This window comes from Lissotriton vulgaris, chromosome 11 (genome assembly GCF_964263255.1).
Source record: "Lissotriton vulgaris chromosome 11, aLisVul1.2, whole genome shotgun sequence".
In the NCBI taxonomy this organism is placed as follows: domain Eukaryota; kingdom Metazoa; phylum Chordata; class Amphibia; order Caudata; family Salamandridae; genus Lissotriton; species Lissotriton vulgaris.
In genome coordinates, this window is record NC_141699.1 from 8,990,557 (window position 1) to 9,012,276 (window position 21,720).

Sequence of the window (21,720 nt, forward strand, 5' to 3'; positions counted from 1 at the left end):
TGCGTAGTTGAGTGGCGTTGCGTAGTTGAGTGGCGTTGCGTAGTTGAGTGGCGTTGCGTAGTTGAGTGGCGTTGCGTAGTTGCGTGGCGTTGCGTAGTTGCGTGGCGTTGCATGTGTGAGTGGCGTTGCGTAGTTGCGTGGCGTTGCGTAGTTGCGTGGCGTTGCATGTGTGAGTGGCGTTGCATGTGTGAGTGGCGTGGCGTTGCGTTGTTGCGTGGCGTTGCGTTGTTGCGTGGCGTTGCGTAGTTGCGTGGCATTGCGGCGTTGCGTGGCGTTGCGTAGTTGCGTGGCATTGCGGCGTTGCGTAGTTGTGCGGCGTTGCGTAGTTGAGTGGCGTTGCGTAGTTGAGTGGCGTTGCGTAGTTGAGTGGCGTTGCGTAGTTGAGTGGCGTTGCGTAGTTGCGTGGCGTTGCGTAGTTGCGTGGCGTTGCATGTGTGAGTGGTGTTGCGTAGTTGCGTGGCGTTGCGTAGTTGCGTGGCGTTGCATGTGTGAGTGGCGTTGCGTTGTTGCGTGGCGTTGCGTTGTTGCGTGGCGTTGCGTAGTTGCGTGGCGTTGCGTAGTTGCGTGGCGTTGCGTAGTTGCGTGGCATTGCGGCGTTGCGTAGTTGAGTGGCGTTGCGTAGTTGAGTGGCGTTGCGTAGTTGAGTGGCGTTGCGTAGTTGAGTGGCGTTGCGTAGTTGAGTGGCGTTGCGTAGTTGAGTGGCGTTGCGTAGTTGAGTGGCGTTGCGTAGTTGCGTGGCGTTGCGTAGTTGCGTGGCGTTGCATGTGTGAGTGGTGTTGCGTAGTTGCGTGGCGTTGCGTAGTTGCGTGGCGTTGCATGTGTGAGTGGCGTTGCATGTGTGAGTGGCGTTGCGTTGTTGCGTAGCGTTGCGTTGTTGCGTGGCGTTGCGTAGTTGCGTGGCATTGCGGCGTTGCGTAGTTGTGCGGCGTTGCGTAGTTGAGTGGCGTTGCGTAGTTGAGTGGCGTTGCGTAGTTGAGTGGCGTTGCGTAGTTGAGTGGCGTTGCGTAGTTGAGTGGCGTTGCGTAGTTGAGTGGCGTTGCGTAGTTGAGTGGCGTTGCGTAGTTGTGTGGCGTTGCGTAGTTGCGTGGCGTTGCATGTGTGAGTGGCGTTGCGTAGTTGCGTGGCGTTGCGTAGTTGCGTGGCGTTGCATGTGTGAGTGGCGTTGCGTTGTGGCGTTGCGTAGTTGCGTGGCGTTGCGGCGTTGCGTGGTGTTGCGTAGTTGCGTGGCATTGCGGCGTTGCGTGGCGTTGCGTAGTTGCGTGGCGTTGCGTAGTTGCGTGGCGTTGCGTAGTTGCGTGGCGTTGCGTAGTTGCGTGGCGTTGCGTAGTTGAGTGGCGTTGCGTGGCGTTGCGTAGCGTTGCGTAGTTGCGTGGCGTTGCGTAGTTGCGTGGCGTTACGTAGTTGCGTTGCGTTGCGTAGTTGAGTGGCGTTGCGTAGTTGAGTGGCGTTGCGTAGTTGAGTGGCGTTGCGTAGTTGAGTGGCGTTGCGTAGTTGAGTGGCGTTGCGTAGTTGAGTGGCGTTGCGTAGTTGCGTAGTTGCGTGGCGTTGCGTAGTTGCGTGGCGTTGCGTAGTTGCGTGGCGTTGCGTGGCGTTGCGTAGATGAGTGGGGTTGCGTAGTTGCGTGGCGTTGCGTAGTTGCGTGGCGTTGCGTAGTTGAGTGGCGTTGCGTAGTTGAGTGGCGTTGCGTAGTTGCGTGGCGTTGCGGCGTTGCGTAGTTGCGCGGCGTTGCGTAGCCTTGCGTAGTTGAGCGGCCTTGCGTAGTTGAGCGGCGTTGCGTAGTTGCGTGGCGTTGCTTGGTTGCGTGGCGTTGCTTGGGTGAGTGGCTTTGCATGTGTGAGTGGCTTTGCATGTGTGAGTGGCGTTGCATGTGTGAGTGGCGTTACATGTGTGAGTGGCGTTGCATGTGTGAGCGTTGCGTAGTTGAGTGGCGTTGAGTAGTTGCGTGGCGTTGCGTAGTTGAGTGGCGTTGCGTAGTTGAGTGGCGTTGCGTAGTTGCGTGGCGTTGCGTAGTTGCGTGGCGTTGCGTAGTTGCGTGGCGTTGCGTAGTTGCGTGGCGTTGCGTAGTTGAGTGGCGTTGCGTAGTTGAGTGGCGTTGCGTAGTTGCGTGGCGTTGCGTAGTTGCGTGGCGTTGCGTAGTTGCGTGGCGTTGCGTAGATGAGTGGCGTTGCGTAGTTGCGTGGCGTTGCGTAGTTGCGTGGCGTTGCGTAGATGAGTGGGGTTGCGTAGTTGCGTGGCGTTGCGTAGTTGCGTGGCGTTGCGTAGTTGCGTGGCGTTGCGTAGTTGCGTGGCGTTGCGTAGTTGAGTGGCGTTGCATAGTTGAGTGGAGTTGCGTAGTTGCGTGGCATTGCGGCGTTGCGTAGTTGAGCGGCGTTGCGTAGTTGAGCGGCGTTGCGTAGTGGCGTTGCGTAGTTGCGTGACGTTGCGTAGTTGCGTGGCGTTGCGTAGTTGAGTGGCGTTGCGTAGTTGCGTGGCGTTGCGTAGTTGCGTGGCGTTGCGTAGTTGCGTGGCGTTGCGTAGTTGAGTGGCGTTGCGTAGTTGCGTGGCGTTGCGTAGTTGCGTGGCGGTGCGTAGTTGCGTGGCGTTGCGTAGTTGCGTGGCGTTGCGTAGTTGCGTGTAGTTGCGTGGCGTTGCGTAGATGAGTGGGGTTGCGTAGTTGCGTGGCGTTGCGTAGTTGCGTGGCGTTGCGTAGTTGAGTGGCGTTGCGTAGTTGAGTGGCGTTGCGTAGTTGCGTGGCGTTGCGTAGTTGCGTGGCGTTGCGTAGTTGAGTGGCGTTGCGTAGTTGAGTGGCGTTGCGTAGTTGCGTGGCGTTGCGTAGTTGCGTGGCGTTGCGTAGTTGAGTGGCGTTGCGTAGTTGCGTGGCGTTGCGTGGTTGCGTGGCGTTGCGTGGTTGCGTGGCGTTGCATGTGTCAGAGGCTAAATGTAGCACAGGGAGACCTCCAGTGGTAAGACAATCAAAAACAACTTAGAAAACATTTCACAGTATTAAGAGATCACACTCATGAACAAGCGTGATACACCTCAGCTAAAAATCATGATAAATAACAACACACATTAGAAGTGAAACTGCAAGTACAGAAGGACCAGCTTTGCTTGTTTAAAACTCCCACTTCAGGCAGATGAGTGTAATGTGTAAAGCGTCTTGTGCACATGAGCAGATCGGAGTCTGGAAGCAAATACAAAGAAGAGGAATGACTGAGGCGCATTGGTGTGAAGCACATCAAAGGGCTTCTCCTCCCCTAATTAGCCGTTCCGGGACAGCCGGCTGGCCGGCCATGAATAATTAGGGGAGGAGAAGCCCTTTGATGTGCTGGGCTGGCTGGCCCTGAATGCGCGTGCATGTTATCACGTGGTTCACGTGAACAGCATGAAAACCGCGGGGCTGAAAGCCCTTTGGTTTGAAGCTGTTTTCGCCACATGAATTCTCGCTCCGCTCGATGCGCTTGCGCACATCGATAGGTCGCGAGACCTAAAAACAAATAACTCACAAGACAACAAAATACACATCGAACACGAATGCAAAATGTTTTTGACACTCAAAAAAACAGAAGCCAAACATACTGCTATTATTACACCATTTGCAAAAAACACATTCATGCAGAGAAATGAAAAACATTTACATTGTATAAAAAAAAGTCTCTTACCAAACTCATGCAACTATACAAACAGCAGAACCACCAGTAACGAAACCGCAACCTGGAACAGTCTAAAGAGCAAAAGCCTTGAAGTAGAACAAAAAGGGAGAAATAAAGCATTACAATTGCAATTCACAAGAAATAAAATAATTAACATTATAACACACTATGTCACTACCCAAATGGGGGCAGAAAGGCCAAATAAAAGGGCCGATCTGCCCCCAGGGTGGGCAGATTACACACAAAAAAATGTCCCCTGGAAGCGACCGTTGCCCAAGGGTTCGCTTCAAGTATATTTATTTTTAAATCCCTGGCTCTAATGGGCTTTTCTGCCCCCCTCCTGGGGCCAGAAACGCCAAAAAATGCAGGCGATCTGTCCCCAGGGGGCTGAAAAGTCTTAAAAATGATTTAGGCCCATAAGGAATCTACTCTTGCCCAAGGGGTCGCTTCCATTTAAAATTTAAAACACTCCCTGGTGTCTAGTGGGGTTTTCTGGAAAGGCCAAATAAACAAACCGATCTGCCATTCGGGGGGCGAGGGGGAGCGCAGAATATACTTTAAAAAAATCTGGCCCCTGGAAGCGACCCTTGCCCAAGGGGTCGCTACCTTTTCACAAAAAAGATATCCCTGGTGTCTAGTGTAGGCATTCCTGCTGCACGATCGTGACGCTGTGCGCGATTGTGTAGCAGGAATGCCCTGCATTGAGACATCAGGGGAGAGGAATTGCTCTTTCCTCTGGAATTGCTCTTTCCTCTCCCCCGATGCCTCAATGAGACCGGATCTGCCCCCTCCCCCCCCTTGCCCCACCGGAGCCCAAAACTCACCTTCTCCTCATCTGGACACCTCGAAACAAATGGTTTCCAGGCGTCCAACGCTTCCTGATTACATCAGCGTGCGCTGTGCTCGCTGACTTCACAGGAGCACCGAGAGGGGGTCGGGGGTGGCAGGGAAAACTCTTCCCCTGCCATCCCTCTCTGTGGGGGCTAGATCGGCTGCCAATGGGGGGAGCGCCAGCGCTTCCCCCATGGGTGGGTGCCATGACGAAGCGGTTCCATCATGAGCACACGCCGACCGTGGCTCATGACGAAACCGCTCCGTCATGAACACGGAAAGGGTTAAGCTCATATCATTTTCTTTTAAGGAAAACAGGTTGCATTTTAAAAAATTCTTTATTTAAAAGTAGTCACAGACATGGGGGTGTTATGACCTCAGCAGGCCTCCATCCCTGTGATGATGCTGATTCCTAATGGGCCGCAAATTGCGACCTACCTCATTAATATTCATTAGGTAGGTTGATTTGCGACAAAACCTTGAATCGCTAAATGAAACTCTGAGTTTCATACATTAGGAATAGCAATTTCCCAATTGTAATTGGCAGAAAATCTCAATTAGGTAATCACTATTCCTAATATTGATACATTTGGCCAAGAGTACTTAATTAAACCTCGAATAATAATAAAATCTATTCTGTGGAAGATTTTGTTATTCTCCAGAGGAGTAGGTATCATAATTTCCAATACCCACTTCAGGTTTGCCACACTTTACTGCAGAACTCTGTCTCCACAGACCTTTGTTAGGCACATTGTGTCTTTTACAGCATAAAGGCAAACACCTTTTAGTGATAATACACAAGTCTGTAATGCAGCATGTGTATTTATATATTATTATTATTATTATTATATTATGAAAGAGCGGCAGATAAACTGATGGGAGATTATGACCTACCGACTCAAGCTTACCCTGAAACGTTTCCTTGCTTTGCACAGGTACATTGGACCAAGTACTGTGTTTGGATCCAGCAACAAACTTGCAAATGTGGAGCAGTGGCGGTGTGTGTCTATTCTCCGGAGTCATACTGGGGGTAAGTACAGGATAAGAGTCACATGCTGCACAATGTTTACTTCTCATCAAAGTAGCGCAAAACCAAGTTTTTCATAATATAATGCCTTTGTTTTATCGTCTTATTTTTTTAATATAGGAAGCAGTTACGTTGGCTCAATGCTCTGCAACTCCGCTTCAGGGCTTTCACTGAAATTGGTATTAGTCACTGACTTGTGCCAGCTTAACTGGTTACAATATTTGTCTTTAACATGCCCACATGCTTGGCAGATCATCTGTTCTGTTTGGAATCAGTAGACATGATTATTCAGCATCGCCGACAGGGTTGTGTGGTGGCCATCAGGGGGTGTTTCTGGGAAAGACTGAGGTTCATTGGTAGAAGTGTGGGTTAATTGTTTTGGTGAAGTTCTGTAGCTCGGAGCCTTGCTTATGAGTTGGTATTGTATCGGGAATGACTGAGAGCATCAGCTGTAGAACAGCTGGTAATTCATTTTAGACATACATCAGTAGAACTGTCTGGAAGGATGAGACTGGAGGGAGTTTTGCATATTATTTGGATTGAGATTTATTTACATATTTAAAGATTGGAAAATATCATGTTGTTATCAAGGTCACAATGATGTAGCTCGGTAGGGCTGTGTGGCTAGCTAAGAATATGACAGATTATTTCTAGTGTCCGTACACCTCATCGCTCTTACCTGAATAAGCTTCTTCTTTAATCTCTTGAATTCTTATATTTAAATGGAATAATCGAAATGCTTCATGGAGCTCACTCTCTGCAGACCATCCTACTCTGTAGCTGATGTACCTATTACTGCCCATGAATCCCATCATGTAGTTGCAGAATGAGCGGCAACGTAGAAGCTGCTGGATCTGGCTTATCATTTGTTTTTCTTAATGATAGATGTGATGGACGTGGCCTGGTCGCCCCATGACGCTTGGCTGGCATCCTGCAGTGTGGACAACACCGTCGTCATCTGGAATGCTCTGAAGTTCCCAGGTGTGTACTCTTTATTTATAACCAAAGCTGCAGACTAGGATCACTTGATATATTTTCATGTGTGATAATGCTTAGGCTTTCTGACAAATAAGTAGGGTACCACAAAATCTCAGACAAAATCCTAAGATCTGGAAAATGCAAAAGAAGAAATTGGAAAGTAATTCATGTTATATTATCCCTCTGTATTTTTACACCAGAGAACTCACGAAAGCGAAGCCGGTAAAGAAGAGGGGGACTTTTCTTTTTCTTCCTAAATTGTTTAACTTTCTGTACTAATTGTTCAGAAATACTCCCTATTTCATAACTTACAATGTTTTCCCCAAATCTCTAATCAGGCTGAACCCGCATCCTATTTTCTTGTGTATTTAATCTGGAAAGAATGATTAAGTGCAAACTTTTTATGAGAGTTGAGCATTTACAATAATCTACCCCCAGCTGTTTGAAGGGTTGCAAGCTCACTCTGTGTTGCCATTACACCTAGGTACTTCTACAAATCATTGAATTTATTGTTTTTTGGGCCAAAGTGGCAGTTTTTCAACACAAATGATGTTTCTTGCAATTAAACATCTTTCATCTATCATACTACTTCAAAGACATAGATTGATGAAATAAGGATGTATTACATAGATGACCTAATCATGGAAAACAGGGGTGTAACTTTGAGGTGAGGATGTGCTGGGAAGAATTGGAAACGAGTGATGAGGTTTAGATGTGAAAGCCTTGGCAAACTATTCTGTATCTTTCTTGGTACTCCATGCCAGTTCATGTTAAGTCTTTAATTTACTTTCCATATTAAGTGGTTTACTTACCCTGACATTTCTTTGTAGTTGGCTGTTAAGTGTGGTGAGAGGCAGAAATGTAAATGTACTGTTTGCCCCAGGATTGGAACTTTCATAGATTCCCATGCAGTGGAGAAGTGTGGCTCAGGGGTTAGAGGCGGCAGACCCGGAGGCTGAGAGCGGCTGTGGACCAGGGTTCGATTCCCGACGCGGCAGGGTCTCGGGCTCAAAATTCCACGGACTCGTTAATTCTCGCGCCGGTGCCTACTCAACTCACGGGGTCACACTCTGCGACTCTGGGCAATAGCTTGCTTAATCTCCACTACGGCCCCTCGCGGCGGGATGCCTGGCTTTCACCTTGTGGATACCCTGCCGGGGGTATCTCACAAGGGAATACCAGGACGGGTTCCCTAAGCAAGCGCCCTGAGACCTTCGGGTGATTTGTGCGCTATATAAGTCAAATTACATTACATTACATTACATTTTACATTTTGTATCATTCCCCGTCGTTGGAATGGGAGTCTCGGTAACAAAAATAACATAGCAGTAGGTACAAAAGAGAAAGAAAAAGGCCTAGGCCTCATTCCCTTTTGTAGCATATCCACCTCTTTGTGTAATGGAGACCAAATCAGGCATCAGCCAATCAGAAGAGCCTCACCCCATAGAACCCTCCTGAAGGAACCTCAGAGCCTCAGATTTTCTACCGCACGTTGTGCTTAGGGAGTCTACTTTGAACTCTGCTCAATCTCCGTTCTTCAGAAGTTTTTTCTTCAGGTTTCTCTTCAAATTGCTAGCTGTTCCTGCTAGGATGTCTGACACTACTCACCCGCAAGGGTCTCAAGGCGCTTGTACGAATACCGCTGTGGAACCCATCCTGGCTTTCCCTATGAGGCGTCCACTCCTGGGCACCCCCAAGGTGGAGGCCAGGCATCCTTAGCGTTGTGGGGGCCATTGTGGAGATTAAGCAAGCTATTGCCCAGAGTTGCAGAGTGGGACTCCATGATTGGAATAGGCACCGAGGCGAGAATTATCAGGTCCGTGGAATTTTTGAGCCCAAGACCCGCCGAGGCGGGGAATTGAACCCTGGTCCCGGGCTAGACCTCTGCATCAGGGTCTGCCGCTCTAACCATTGAGCCACACTTCTCTACTTAGCCAAGGTCCAGGCGAATCTCCTCACCACAATGAAAAGGAGAGGGTGGGACCATCTACGCCTTCTGTGGGTGTGAAGACTGATTCAGCCTTCAAGAAACCCTCTTCTCAATCTTCTGGTAAATCTGACAGAAGTTCCAAGTTCTCTACGATTAAGGCGTCGTGGACGGAGGTTCCGTCGACGAAGAAAGTGAAGGCTAAACTTAAATTGGTCCCGTCGACGGGCAATCGGCGTCGACGGGATCGTCGACGAGGATGGAGTCGTTGACGGCAGTTACGTCGACGGGGGAGTCACTGATGACAGCGGCGTCGACGAGGATGTCGACGACAGCGGCGTCGACGAGGATGTCTGCGACGACAAATTGTTCGGCGACGGTGGCGACAACGACGGTGTCGTCGACGAGGGCCTTGACGGCGACAACATTGATGATGACGACGGCTGGAGTGTCATCAGTCTCATCGTCGATGGCATCGACGACGCCCATCTCGTCCTTGAGTGTCCTTTCGCCGACGACGATTATTCCATTGACGAAGCCGACGGTGGCAGTATTATCCATACCATCGTCGACGGGACCGTCGACTATTTTGTCGTCGGAAAAGAGAATTACAATCTCAATGACCAGAATCACACCGGTTAGCCCCTTGCCACCAGCTTTCCTTTTTGATGAGGATGAATCGGGGGGATGATGATCAGAACTCGTATGGCTATGCAAATAGTCCATCTCAACTTCTGGTTAAGTGCCAGGAAACGGATTCTGAGTGAGAGTACGACCAGGAGTGGCTATCATCATCATTCTGCCCAGCCACAGCAGTACTCCAGACAAGACATGGTTTCTGCACCGTCATCTTTCTTACAGGACCTTCATAACATGCTACAGGATTATAAAGCGAGAAGTGCACATCCTGCTCCAGCTTCGGTTGCACAAGCCATGCCTATCCCTGCAGCTTCCTCTATGATTGTTCCGGAGTTGCCGGCCCAGGGATCACCTCAGCCACAGACATCAGTTCCACAGGCGCCGTCTAGACCAATGGACACCCATGATGATTCCTCGAACGAGGATCAAAATTTGGATGATGTACCTGATCAAGCTTCAGAATGGGATGAGTATGTCATTCCAGACCCGGCATCTCCATGCCCGGATCCGGTTGACTCCCCGCCAGCAGATATAGGGGGTTTCATCAACTGATGGAGAGAGCGGCTGGCAGATTCAAATTAGCAATGCCTTCTGTTGCCACCGAATGTTTCTTATATGACTTTAAGGAACCTTATAAAAGCAACAAGATCCATACCTATTGTCCAGCATCTGTGGCATGAAGGTCTTAAGGCAATGAAAAATCCAGCGACGGTGGTCCCTGTACTACTGCGTCTAGACAAGAAATACAAGGCGCCTGAGGATGGTCCGGCCTCGTTGACAGGACACCCAAGACCTGATTCGGTCATCTCTCAAGCGGCGCAGAGAAAGTCCCGCAATCCATCTGCTCCTTTACCAACTCCTCCGGATAAAGAGGGAAGGAGATTGGACAATGCCGGGAAGAGGTTCTCCTCAATGGTGAGTCTAAGAGTGCGGGCTGCGAATGCCCTGGCGATTTTAGGCAGATATGATTGCCAACTTTGGTGTGATATGTCACCGTACATGGAAAAGCGTCCTCCTGAGTCGAAGACAGAAGCTAGAAAGGTTCTGCAAGAAGGTGAGGCAGCATCAATGGAGATCATAGACTGTGCCATGGATATTGCTATGACGGCTTTTCGTTCTTTGGCTGGGGCCGCAGTCCTTCGTCGCCAGGGTTGGCTTAAGGTGACCTGGTTTAGGCCCGAGATCCAAAATAAAATCTTGGATCTTACTTTTGATGGAGAGGAATTATTTGGAAAGGTGATAGACAACACTCTCCAGGATATTACAAAGATACTGAGACCGCTAAGTTGTTGGGTACGCTTCAGTACCGTAAAGCTCCTTTTAGAGGATCCAGAGGCAAAAGCACCACCTACAGAGGATCTTATCAACAACAAAGGTACTCGTCCTATGGCTCAGGTTTGCAGCAATATCGCCAACCTTATCACCAGCGGCAAGGCCAGTCCTCCAATTACTCTGGACCTAATAACAGAGGGAAACAGGCTCGCCAAGGACGAGATGCGTCCAAGAGACATTAGCAGCCTACTGTGCACACCTCCGCATGTCCATCAGTAGGAGGCAGGGTGTCACGATACCTTCGGAATTGAACCGTTGGGTGCTCAACATCATTCGAAAAGGCCATACTTTGGAATTCACCCACATCCCACCATCCAACCCCTCTGCTGCCATTCCGTCAAAACATCTGCGTCTCCTGCGTCTCGAAGTCCATCAAAGGCTCCTGAAGGGTGCTATAGAGCCGGTTCCCCCCGACCAAAGAGGAGAGGGATTCTATTTCAGGTTCTTCCTGGTGAGGAAGACACCAGAGAAATGGCGTCCCATTTTAGATGTCACGGAGCTCAACACCTATCTCATCTCCCGATCTTTTTTCGGATGGTCTCTCTACAAGACATTCTACGGCTTGTCAATTCGGGAGATTTCATGGCCACACTCAATCTCAAAGATGTGTATTTTCATGTACCAATTCACCCAGCGCACAGAAGGTTTCTACGGTTTATAGTAGCCAAGAGCCACTTTCAATTCAAGGTTTTACCTTTTGGTCTTCGCTCAACCCCCAGGATCTTCACAAAGGTGCTGGTGCCTGTAGCTGTGTTTCTTCGAAGAAATCACTTTCAAGTCTTCCCTTACCTGGACGACTGGTTAATAAAGGCTCCTTCCAGGGAGGCAGCGAGGGAAGCTGTCCGAGCATGTACACACCTGTTTCAAAATCTAGGACTCACTTTAAACTAAGAGAAGTCATCTCTGATCCCGTCCAGGACAGCACGCTTCCTGGGAGCCATCCTGAACTCTAATCTCTCAAAAGCTTTCCCAACCTTGGAGAGGCAAGAGAAATTGCAGACCATGGCACTAGACTTACAAAAAAGAAGGTGTCTTTCAGTACGCCGCTACAAATCTTTTCTAGGGGTAATTTTGTCATGCATTCCTCTAATTCCACACTGCAGATTTAGGATGCGTCCCCTTCAGGAACAACTGGAAATCCAATGGAAGCAAATCCTTGGATAATTCGACTACAAGGTGGCCATGACCCCGACGATGAAAAGAGCGTCCTTGTGGCGGACAAAGCAAGAGAACTTGTCCCAAGGTCTATCCTTCGTAAGCGATCCGTCTCCTCAGGTGGTGATAACTGATGCGTCATTGGAAGGTTGGGGAGCGGTGATGTAAGACCTGCATGTCAGTGGACATTGGTCTCCTCAGTACCGTCGACTCCATATCAATCTCTTGGAGCAAAGAGCAATCAAACTATCTCTTCAAGCTTTTCTTCCACGCCTAAGAGGTGAAAAAGTTCTCATCCGGACAGACAACACCACGGCAATGCATTACGTGAACAAGGAAGGAGGAACCAGGTCTCTCCCATGTCTCAGGAAGCTCAAGAGATCTGGGAATGGGCGATCCTTCATGGAATGTCACTGCAGGCAGAACACCTGCCGGGGATTTTAAACGAGAATGCCGACAGACTAAGCAGGTTATCCACGGTCAGCCACGAGTGGGAGCTGAACTAGCGGGTGCTGGACGAGGTCTTCCGTCAGTGGGGCAAACCGGCAATAGATCTATTTGCCACATCGACCAACAAGAAATGCCGGTCCTATGCAAGCAGGCTTCACCACTGAGGATCATTGGGGAATAGCCTGGTCAAGGACATTTGTCTATGCCTTTCCCCCCATTCCACTGATCCCGAGGCTTATTAGGAAGATCAAGATAGAACCATGCAAGATGATCTTGATAGCCCCTGCTTGGCCGAGACAGTTCTGGTACACGGAGCTCCATCTGTTGTCGCTGGTTCCTCCTCTTCTCTTGAGAACCATCCTGGACCTTCTCACAATGTCAGAAGGGCAAGTTTGGCATCCGAATCCAGAGTCATTGCACCTGACAGCATGGCTTCTGAACAGCGAGAATTTATGAATCTTCCCATTTCGAATAAGATAAAAGATGTTCTCTCCCAGGCTAGAGCTCCTTCCACGAATAAAACTTACCAACTCAAATGGAAGAGATTCTGCATTTGGTGCAGAAAAGAGGGTGTGGACCCTTTTTATTCGGAACCTCACCAGCTGTTTCCCTATCTGTTGTCCTTGGCTAAGACGGGACTTGCCCATTCATCTATAAAAGTTAATTTGGCTGCGATTTTGAGATACAGACTGTAGGAGAGTATGGTCTGCAATCCTATGGTCACCCCAGATTTTAGCTTTTTGCTTCACTGGTTTACGACTTTCCCTGGCTGTGGGCCTGCTAATCAGACCCACAGCCTAGCTGTTCTCTCTCTAAATTGACACCCATGTACTTTAGGTCCATTTACCAATTGGTATTGGGTCACTCTTGTAAGTCCTTGTACAGTGTCCCATAGGTACCCAGGACATAAGTGAACCCAAGGCCTACCAGGGGCTGCAGCATGTATTATGCCACACCTGGCTGGCCATCCAAATCTGACACAACTGGCTGATCAATCAGCTGGGGCGAGGTGGTGTAGTCACCCCTTGCTTTAGATATAGTATACCTATATCTAACCCTAAAAAGGACACATATACTCCTATAAGTCACTCCTATGGCAGGCCTTAACAATCCTTGAGGCAGAGTGCTTGGAATTATGTGAGATGGTGCTCTAGCATGAGCTGAGCCTGTCTGCAGCTTTCAGAACCAATTCCTTTAGCTGTTTCCATGATAACGCTATACCATATACTCGTAAGTGCATTATAATCCTCGCGGTTATTGCTAACTTTGGCATAGCATTATAAAAAACATGTCGAGTGAGGTGTCATACGAATTGGAATACTACCCTCTCGCCAGTTCTGGCGACGGGGGTAGTATTCCACCCTTTTAGAGGGACACGACATGTATGTAACTGTGAACCCCGGTTAATGTTAACTCGAGCCTCAGCATCACAAAATGGATGCTGCCACCACAGACACAAGTCTGACCTCCTGCTGCTGGGAGTCCTTCCAGCGAGGGAGGCCTGGACAAAGGGTTTCCTGCCTTGGGAGGTGCTAGCACCACCCCAGACAAGATTGTGTGTATTAGGTAGGACAGGCCTGAAAGGAATGAGACATGCCTGGGGCACACAAGGTGCCCTGTGCATACACCGGTTCAAACCAGTTGCTGGGGCACTCCAGCCCCAGCTCTGGCGCGAAACCGGACAAAGGATAGGGGGTGTAACCACCCCCCTTCCTGGTCCCACCCATAGGAGGGACCCAGTCATAGTACAGCCCCCTTTAGGAGAATAAAGGTAGGAGCTGGTCCCATTCCAAATTAGATTAATCCTGATTTGAAACTCTACAAGAAGAAACTCTGGACTTCGACGTTCTGCTCCACAGAAGACTGACGAAATCTCCCTGGTGGCCAAGGAGTGACCACCCTGCACTAGCAGGCACCACCAAGCGTTCCAGCGGTTCACTTTGTCGTCTTCCCGAGGGGATCCAGACTTCAGAGCCCGACGAGACCCGGACTTCCAGACCTCCAGACCTTTCCGACCTCTACCTACATCGGCAGCACAGCTGAGATCCGTGGGTGCGACGAGACACGTGGAACCGGCCATCTTGAAGAAACTGCACTTCGCTTCCAGCACGACTTCAGAGGCATCCTCAACGAAGTGCTTTGGGAATTGAGAAGCCCCAGCCCCGAGCAGCTCCTGCACAGAAGATCAGGCCTCCAGCATCCACGAGATCTGCGTGGGGCCCTTTTGCTTGATTGCTTCTCGACGCGTTGTCTGGTCACTTGCCGGCTGGCTAGTGGCCTCCTAGACGACGATCCTTGACATTCACACCGCTGGTCTGGTTGTTCCAGACTTGCCCCTGCTTCCCTGCAAAGGAGAAGCACCCCGGATGCTCCTGGTCCGCACCAGTCGCCTTTTCCACTCACCGCGTGGGTTGCCTTTGCCAAGGCCTGTTGACGCTGAATCCGGAACCAACACCGCCGACAGAGAGAGCCTGCGTGGGACAGTTCGTGCCTCCATCCTGGTCGTCCAAGACACCTCCTGGTCCACGTGGCTGCAGAGTCAAGCGTCCACTCTTCACCTGATCGCGACAACAGCATCTGGTTCCTTCCTGGTTCCACTCCGGTCACTGGCTAGTGACTGTGAACATTGTCCCATCTGCTTTCAGGTCTTCATCTTCCTTGATCCACCCTTGGGTCGCACCGGACATCTTCCTTCTGGCCGCCTGCAGCATCTTTTCTTCCAGGCTCCATGGACTTCAACGCGGAAACCCGACACACTTTGACACCTATGCACCCGCAGCCCGTGGGTGAGGTAACAAGAGCATTTCAGTGCTCAAGGGTAGATTGACTCTCCTAGTGTCCAGATTTCGAGTCGTTTTAGTCCTAGCTAGTCGGAACTGTCTAATACTTACCTTTTCGTAATTTGTACTGTCCATTGACTTTGTTACGCATCTCGCGTGTGAGTTCACACTCTGCACACGCGTCCCGTGGGCCTCCTATTACTTACCTCAGGTTAGGATAGTGTAGTCCCAGCGATCCTACAGCCTCTGGACAGCTCCATTCCTTCTATCAATTTCCTTATACCATTTACTTAGTATATGGTTTGTCATGCCCCTAGGGCACCATTGTAATTTGTGCAACTTAACGTATTTTTCTTAAAAGTCTTGTCATGTGCTTAGCCCTCTGATCTCATAAAGAGTTCAGAGGTGTTTGTTAGTTAATACATGTAGGAAGGTACCTCCTGACTATGGTTGCCCCCAACTTTTTGCCCTGTGTTTTAGCGGTTTTTGACATAGTCGACCTGGGGCCCTGCCAATCAGGACCCCAGGCCTACTGCTCTCTCTCTAAAATGGATTCCATGTACCCTCGGTACATTTCCAATTGGTACTGGGCCACCTTATCAGACCCTGTAACTCAGGGCACAGGTGTACCCAGGGCCTACCAGGGGCTGAAGCATGTATTATGCCACCCCTGGCTGGCCTCCTAAATTTGACACAACTGGCTGCATGACAGCTGGGGCAAAGTCGTGTAATCACCCTTTGCTGTAGATATAGGATACCTATATCTAACCCTAAAAATGGACACACAGATTCCTATCAGTCACTCCTATGGCAGGCCTTGACAATCCTGAAGGCAGAGTGCTTGGAATCGTGTGAGATGGTGCTCTGGCATGAGCTGAGCCTGTCTGCAGCTTGCGGAACCAAGTCCTAATAGCTGTTCCATGATAACGCATACCATATACTCTCCTCGCGGTTAAATGCTATCTTTGGTATTGCTTTATCAAAACATGTCGAGTAAGGTGTCATACGAATTGGAATACTAACCCCTCGCCAATTCTGGCGACGGGGTTAGCATTCCACCCTTCTAGAGGGACACGACATGTATGTAACTGTGAACCCCGGTTAAAGTTAAACGAAGCCTCAGCTCCACAAAATGGATGCTGCCACCACAGACACAAGTCTGACCCCCTGCAGCTGGGAGTCCTTCCAGCGAGGGGAGCCTGGACAAAGGGTTTCCTGTCCGGGGCGGTGCTAGCACCATCCCAGACAGGCTTTTGTGTATCCTGGGTAGGCAGGGCTTTACAGGAAGGTGACTGCTGAGTGGCACCTCAGTGCTCACTACGCATAGGCCGGTCAGAACCAGTTCCAGGGGCACACCAGCCCCTGGCCTGGGGAAAGTCCGGCATGGGAGAGGGGTGTAACCTCCCCCCTCCTAGTCCCACCCATAGGCAGGACCTAGTCACCGGGTCAGCCCCTTTTCTTAGTATAAAGATAGGAGCGGGCCCCCTGTTCAAATTAGATCATCTTTGGAATCAAGACACGACTTTCTGCGAAAGGACATCAAGATTTCTTCTTTCAAGATTCTCCCTTGTGACTAAGGAGTAGTCACCCTGCATCCGCAGGCACCATCAAGAACACTGCGGTCTGCTGCAAGTCCTTCCTCAGGAATCCGACGACACAGCTCGACGAGACCCGGCTTCCCTGGCACCTCTGACCTCTACTCACCTCTACAGCCAAGCTGAGAACCGTGAGTGCGACGAGACCTCGAGGGACCGACGATCGCCAAGACTGCACGACTTCTGCACAACAAGCCCACCGAGTGTCCCTCTGGTGAGTGCTTTGGGGTCCGAGAAGCCCCATCCCTGAGCAGCTCCAGCACCGAAGATCAGCCCTCCAGCATCTCCACGATCTGCGTGGGGCCCTTCTGCTTTTTGCTGCTCACCGCGTTGTTTGGCTACTAGCCCGCTGGCTTGCGGCCTTCTTAACGACGCCCGACGACATCACTGCTGCTGGTCTGGTTGCTCCAGACTGGCCCTTGCTCCCTTCCAAGAGAGGAGCACCCCGGACCCTCCTGGTCCACTCCAGACGCCATTTTGAGTCCACCGCGTGGGCTTGAATTTGCCAAGGCTTTGTTGCCCAATCCTGGGTCCAGCGACGCCGACAGCTTCATCCATCGTGGGACAGCTCGCTCCTCCATCCTGGTCGCCGACAACGCTTCCTGGTCCGTGAGATCTGCAGAGCACAGCGTCACCCACTCACCTAGTCGAGGTGACTACCATCCGGTGCCCTCCTGGTGCCACCTGACTACTGGCTAGTAGTCCCGAACTTGGTCCCCTCTGCTCTCAGGTGTCATCCATCTTCAAGATCCAGGCTTGGATCACTTCGAACTCTCTTCACTGGTCGCCTGCCAGCATCTTTCTTCCAGGCTCCTGGTTCGTCTACGAGGATTCCCGACGTCTTTTGAGACCTATGCAGCTGCAGCCCCTGGGCTAGGTAACTTTGGCATTTCGGTGCCCCAGCATAGCCTCACTATCCAAGGGTCAGAATCCACTTTCGTTTTCCTCCTACCAGGTCGGGTTCGCCCGAGAACACTAACTCTGTGAAATCTAGCTACCATAGACTTTGTCCCGCATCACGCGTGAGAGTGCACACTCTGCACCCGAGCCCCTGGGTCTCCTTGAAGTAATCTAACGATTCTATAGTCAAGTCCTAGCGATTCCAAAGCCTATTAGTACTGTACTTACCTGCTAGTAATTTCGCATTCCACTTTCAGAGTATATGGTTTTCCGTGCCCCTCGGGCATTTGTATATACTGTGCTAACTTAAGTATTTTCGTAAGAGTTTTGTTTTGTGCTGAGTACCCTGTCCTCATAAAGAGTACAGGGCTGTTGTGATTCTTAATAAATATACTGTTTATTTTCATAACACTTGTGTGGTGTCCTTTCACTTGGTGTTCAAGGGGTATATGTGTGGTATAACAGCTGGCTTAACACGCCCTCTCGAGTCTTTAGCCTTAGACTGCTCGTATCCACGCTACTAGGATAGCTGGTCTATAAGGTTGACTTATAAACAATCATCAATAAGGGTTGCTGGACTGATACATAGTGTTCACTAGAATAGTGAGCACTGCATATCAGGCCACCTTCTCACAATACATATCTTGTTTATTTTCATAACTACCTGTGTGGTGTCCTTTCATTTGGTATTCAAGGGGTTATATGTGGTAAAACAGCTGGCTTCACATGCCAAAAGAGTTTAGCCTAAGACTGCTTTGTTCATGCTACCATTAGGATAGCTGGTCTATAAGGTTGACTTACAACCAATCACCATAAGGGTTGTGCGGACTGATACAAGGTGATCGCTAGAATTAGTGAGCATCATATATCAGGCCAACTTCTCACACAGACGTTCTGGGTCTGGACCTTTTCTTTGGTCGTCCAGGATAGTAAAGCAATTTCTCGAAGGATTGTTCCGGGCGTAACCCCCGGTGTGGCCTCCTCCTCCTACTTGGCATCTGAATCTGGTCCTCACTCAACTTATGAAGAGTCCATTTGAACCGATACATCGATCAGACATAAAATTTCTTTCTTGGAAATTGGCTCTCCTTCTTGCCCTCACATCAGCAAGACGTATTGGGGAGTTACAGGCTCTCACAATCCAAGAGCCGTTTCTCCAATTCAAAAGGAACACTGATCTTGAGAACAAACCCAAGGTTCATACCCAAGGTGCCCTCGGACTTCCACTTAAATGAATCGGTTATTCTTAAAGCTTTCTTTCCTCACCCTAATACACCAGCGGAGAGGTCACTACATTCTCTGGATGTGCAAAGGTGCTTAAAATTTTACTTGGATCGCACCAAAGGATTTCGGAAATCCTCCCAATTGTTCATTGCTTTTGGTGGTCCTGGCAAGGGTCTCCCTATATCAAAATAGGGGATTGCAAGATGGATTACCAGTGCCATTCTTCATTGCCATACTGCAGCGGGTAAACCACCTACCGGCAGAGTTCGAGCGCATTCCACAAGCTCAGTGGCTTCTTCAACAGCTCTCTTCGCGGAGGTGCACATCAAAGACATTTGCAGGGCTGCGACTTGGAACAGCGTTCACACCTTTACAAAGCATTACTGCTTGGAATCCTTGCAACAAGAAGACACGGCTGTGGGCCAGGCAGTCCTGAGGAACCTCTTCCACTAATTGGTGAGCTTTCCTTTCTCTCCCACCTTCTTTATTTGCACATTTTGTATCTTCATGTATTGGTGGCTATTACAAGGTATATTTATGCCACAAAATGTCTTTTTTATTGCTAACTGCTTGCTACTCTGATACAAAAGCATGGGAATCTATGAAAGTTTCAATACTGGGACAAGAAAACAAGTACCTTACCTGTATTTTTGGTTCCCCAGTATTGGTAACTTTCATAGATTGCCATGCGTCCACCCACCTCCCAGAGGAAAGCTCAGCCTTCAGCAGATATGGTGACTGTTACACAACGGCTACGAAAATCTGAGGCTCTGAGGTTCCTTCAGGAGGGTTCTATGAGGTGAGGCTCTTCTGATTGGCTGATGCCTGATTTGGTCTCTTTTACACAGAGGCGCATATGCTACAAAAGGGAATGAGGCCTAGGCCTTTTTCTTTCTCTTTTGTACCTACTGCTATGTTATTTTTGTTACCGAGACTCCCATTCCGACGACGGGGAATGATACAAAAGCATGGGAATCTATGAAAGTTACAGGTAAGTACCTTGTTTTCTTATTGATGACTTGTGATCAGGTGTAGGAATCACATGCCAGAATTGTATGCAATGAGGAGAGAAGATTCCGCCAAAATTGTTCCTTATATAAAAACTAGATTGTAGGGTACTTGCATTGGAATGTGATGGCTTGGAAGGGCCTTTCTAATAAAAAATAGTAATTTGGAGTTGGATAATTGTTCTGTAATGATGTCAATAGGGGGATTTTGAGGTTGGTATTTGAGATATGTTAAATTATATAGTGTTGCTTCTTAATGATATGTGCATTAAAAAGTTTCCAGTTTTGGATGGCCTTCTGCAACACAGCTTCTATGATTTATGGTGGTAGAGCTTGACGTGTTCTGGAGCAGTCGTTTTACTCCCGAGTTTTGTTGTTGGCCATTGTCCCTGTTGTTCATGGGTCTGAGGTTGTCAGTGGAATGGACAGAGCAAAATGATTGCAATGGCCACAATGCCTCTGCGGGTAGGTTTCTGAGGTTCAGAACTTCAGTTCATGCCAATTTTCCATGGGTGTTTGGAATTTCCACCGATCTCTAAGTGACAAGGGATGGGAGCTGCAAGCAGCTGAGGGTTAAAAGTTGTAAGGATCTTGTGGAAGTATTGGTCCTACACCCTATATAATAAGTAATAAGGCCAAAGGACCTAGGGCTTTCATCAGGAATACATCAATTCAATTTGTAATGTAAATTTGAAATATTCGTCAACTTGACTCTAATTCAGTCGGGACATGTAAAAAAGGGGTTCTGTATATACTGCACCAAAGTAAGGTACAGTGTGTACAGAGTCCCCAAGAGGTTTGGCAGAGGCTAAAGTTAGATATAACCTTACTCTCTAAAGTGGTAGCTTGATCGAGCAGTAAGGCAGTACAGAGGACAGTGTAAAGCATTTGTTGTACACACTCAGTCAGCAAATGGTCTCACACACTCAAGAACTGAACTCTAGGCCAATTGTTTTGTATATAAAAATATATTGTTTTATTTTAGAACCACAAGTAGGTATAAAAATACTTTCTCTGAATGAGATGCTACAGTTGAATACTTTCAAATTGCAATAGACTTTTCAATGCTATAGATACAGTTGTTGCAATATACAGCCCAATCCTAACACAATAATAACATTGAGCTCAATGGGAATTTTAAGTAAAATGCAATATCAATTACTTTGCGTATGTTTTTCTTACTCTGGGCTGGATACTGTATTCAGCCCTGGTGCATCTCCTGTAAACAGTTGAAATAAATCGTTTTTGTTACACAGTCAATTTTTAAGAATTTCTGTCAAAAACCAGGCAATGTTATCCTATGGAGGAAAATCAAGTTATCGGAAAATCACAGTTGTAATTACTTTTTAGGGTCTGTGCTGGGCACCAAGATCCAGCACTGGGATCTCTTCTGGTAACAGGTGAGTAATTTCGTTTTTGTTGATCGGATGATTTTTAGTGAATATTTCAAAGTTTCAAAACTCAACATTTGGAAGAATTTCCAAAGGTTCTGGGGCAAGACTCTGGGGTCTCCCAGTTTCAGGTAGGTACAGTTGTTACTCCCTCAGCGGCACAGGGGCAGCCGGGTGAAGGGTGAGTAGGCCCAATGTTAGCCTTTGGCGGGCCGGGGGCCTTTGGTTGGTGGCTGCTAGCAGGCAGGCCACGCGGCCGTGGGAGCTGAGCTCCTGGTCACTTACACAGGGCAAGTGGGGAATTAGAATAGAACAGATGCTGCACTTCCAGTGGCACTCGGGCGGCTGGGTGCAGGGTGCTTTTGGGCCGTCGGGCGCCCAATGTATTTCAATCGGAAAGCTGCAAGACTACAAAGGCTGCAAGCTTGGGGACGGAGATTCTTCAGGTGTGACCACCACTTCGAGAGGTAAGTTGGGAAGCTGTAGGTTAGGTAGACACCCAGGAGTTGGGCGCTGGGGGCCGTGGGGCGCTGGGTGCAGGGGTGTCTTTTGGTGCCATTGAAGGGGTCCCTGGTTGTGAGGCTGCAGGCGTCGTTAGGAGCGCCGAGAAGGGTCCTTGGGTGCTGGATTCTTGGTCTCAGTCACCGGGGGGACATCCTCGTGGTCTTTGTCCGCTCAGGCACGGGCTCCGCGGGTGCAGAGTGTGCTGAATTTGCGGTTCCTGGCTGGCACCAGGGGTTGTAGATCTTTGAGCGGAAACACTGCTAGTGGGAGTCCCAGTCTTTGTATGAGCAAGTCAGGTCCTCCGGGGTTTTCGAGGTTGCTGACCACAGGAGAAGCCGGGTTTTAGCA

The 21,720-nt window shown here is 49.2% G+C and overlaps 1 protein-coding gene across 2 annotated transcripts in view; it reads left to right on the plus strand.

Annotated features, from left to right (window-relative positions):
• The window catches only part of HIRA (histone cell cycle regulator), a 436,977-nt gene that overhangs the window by 121,322 nt on the left and 293,935 nt on the right, over nucleotides 1-21,720 (plus strand). For both annotated transcript variants that reach the window (XM_086942648.1, XM_086942649.1), the window contains exons 5-6: nucleotides 5,399-5,493; nucleotides 6,376-6,471. In XM_086942648.1, coding sequence (XP_086798774.1) covers nucleotides 5,399-5,493; nucleotides 6,376-6,471 — 191 coding nt within the window. The remainder of the gene's footprint in view (nucleotides 1-5,398; nucleotides 5,494-6,375; nucleotides 6,472-21,720) is intronic.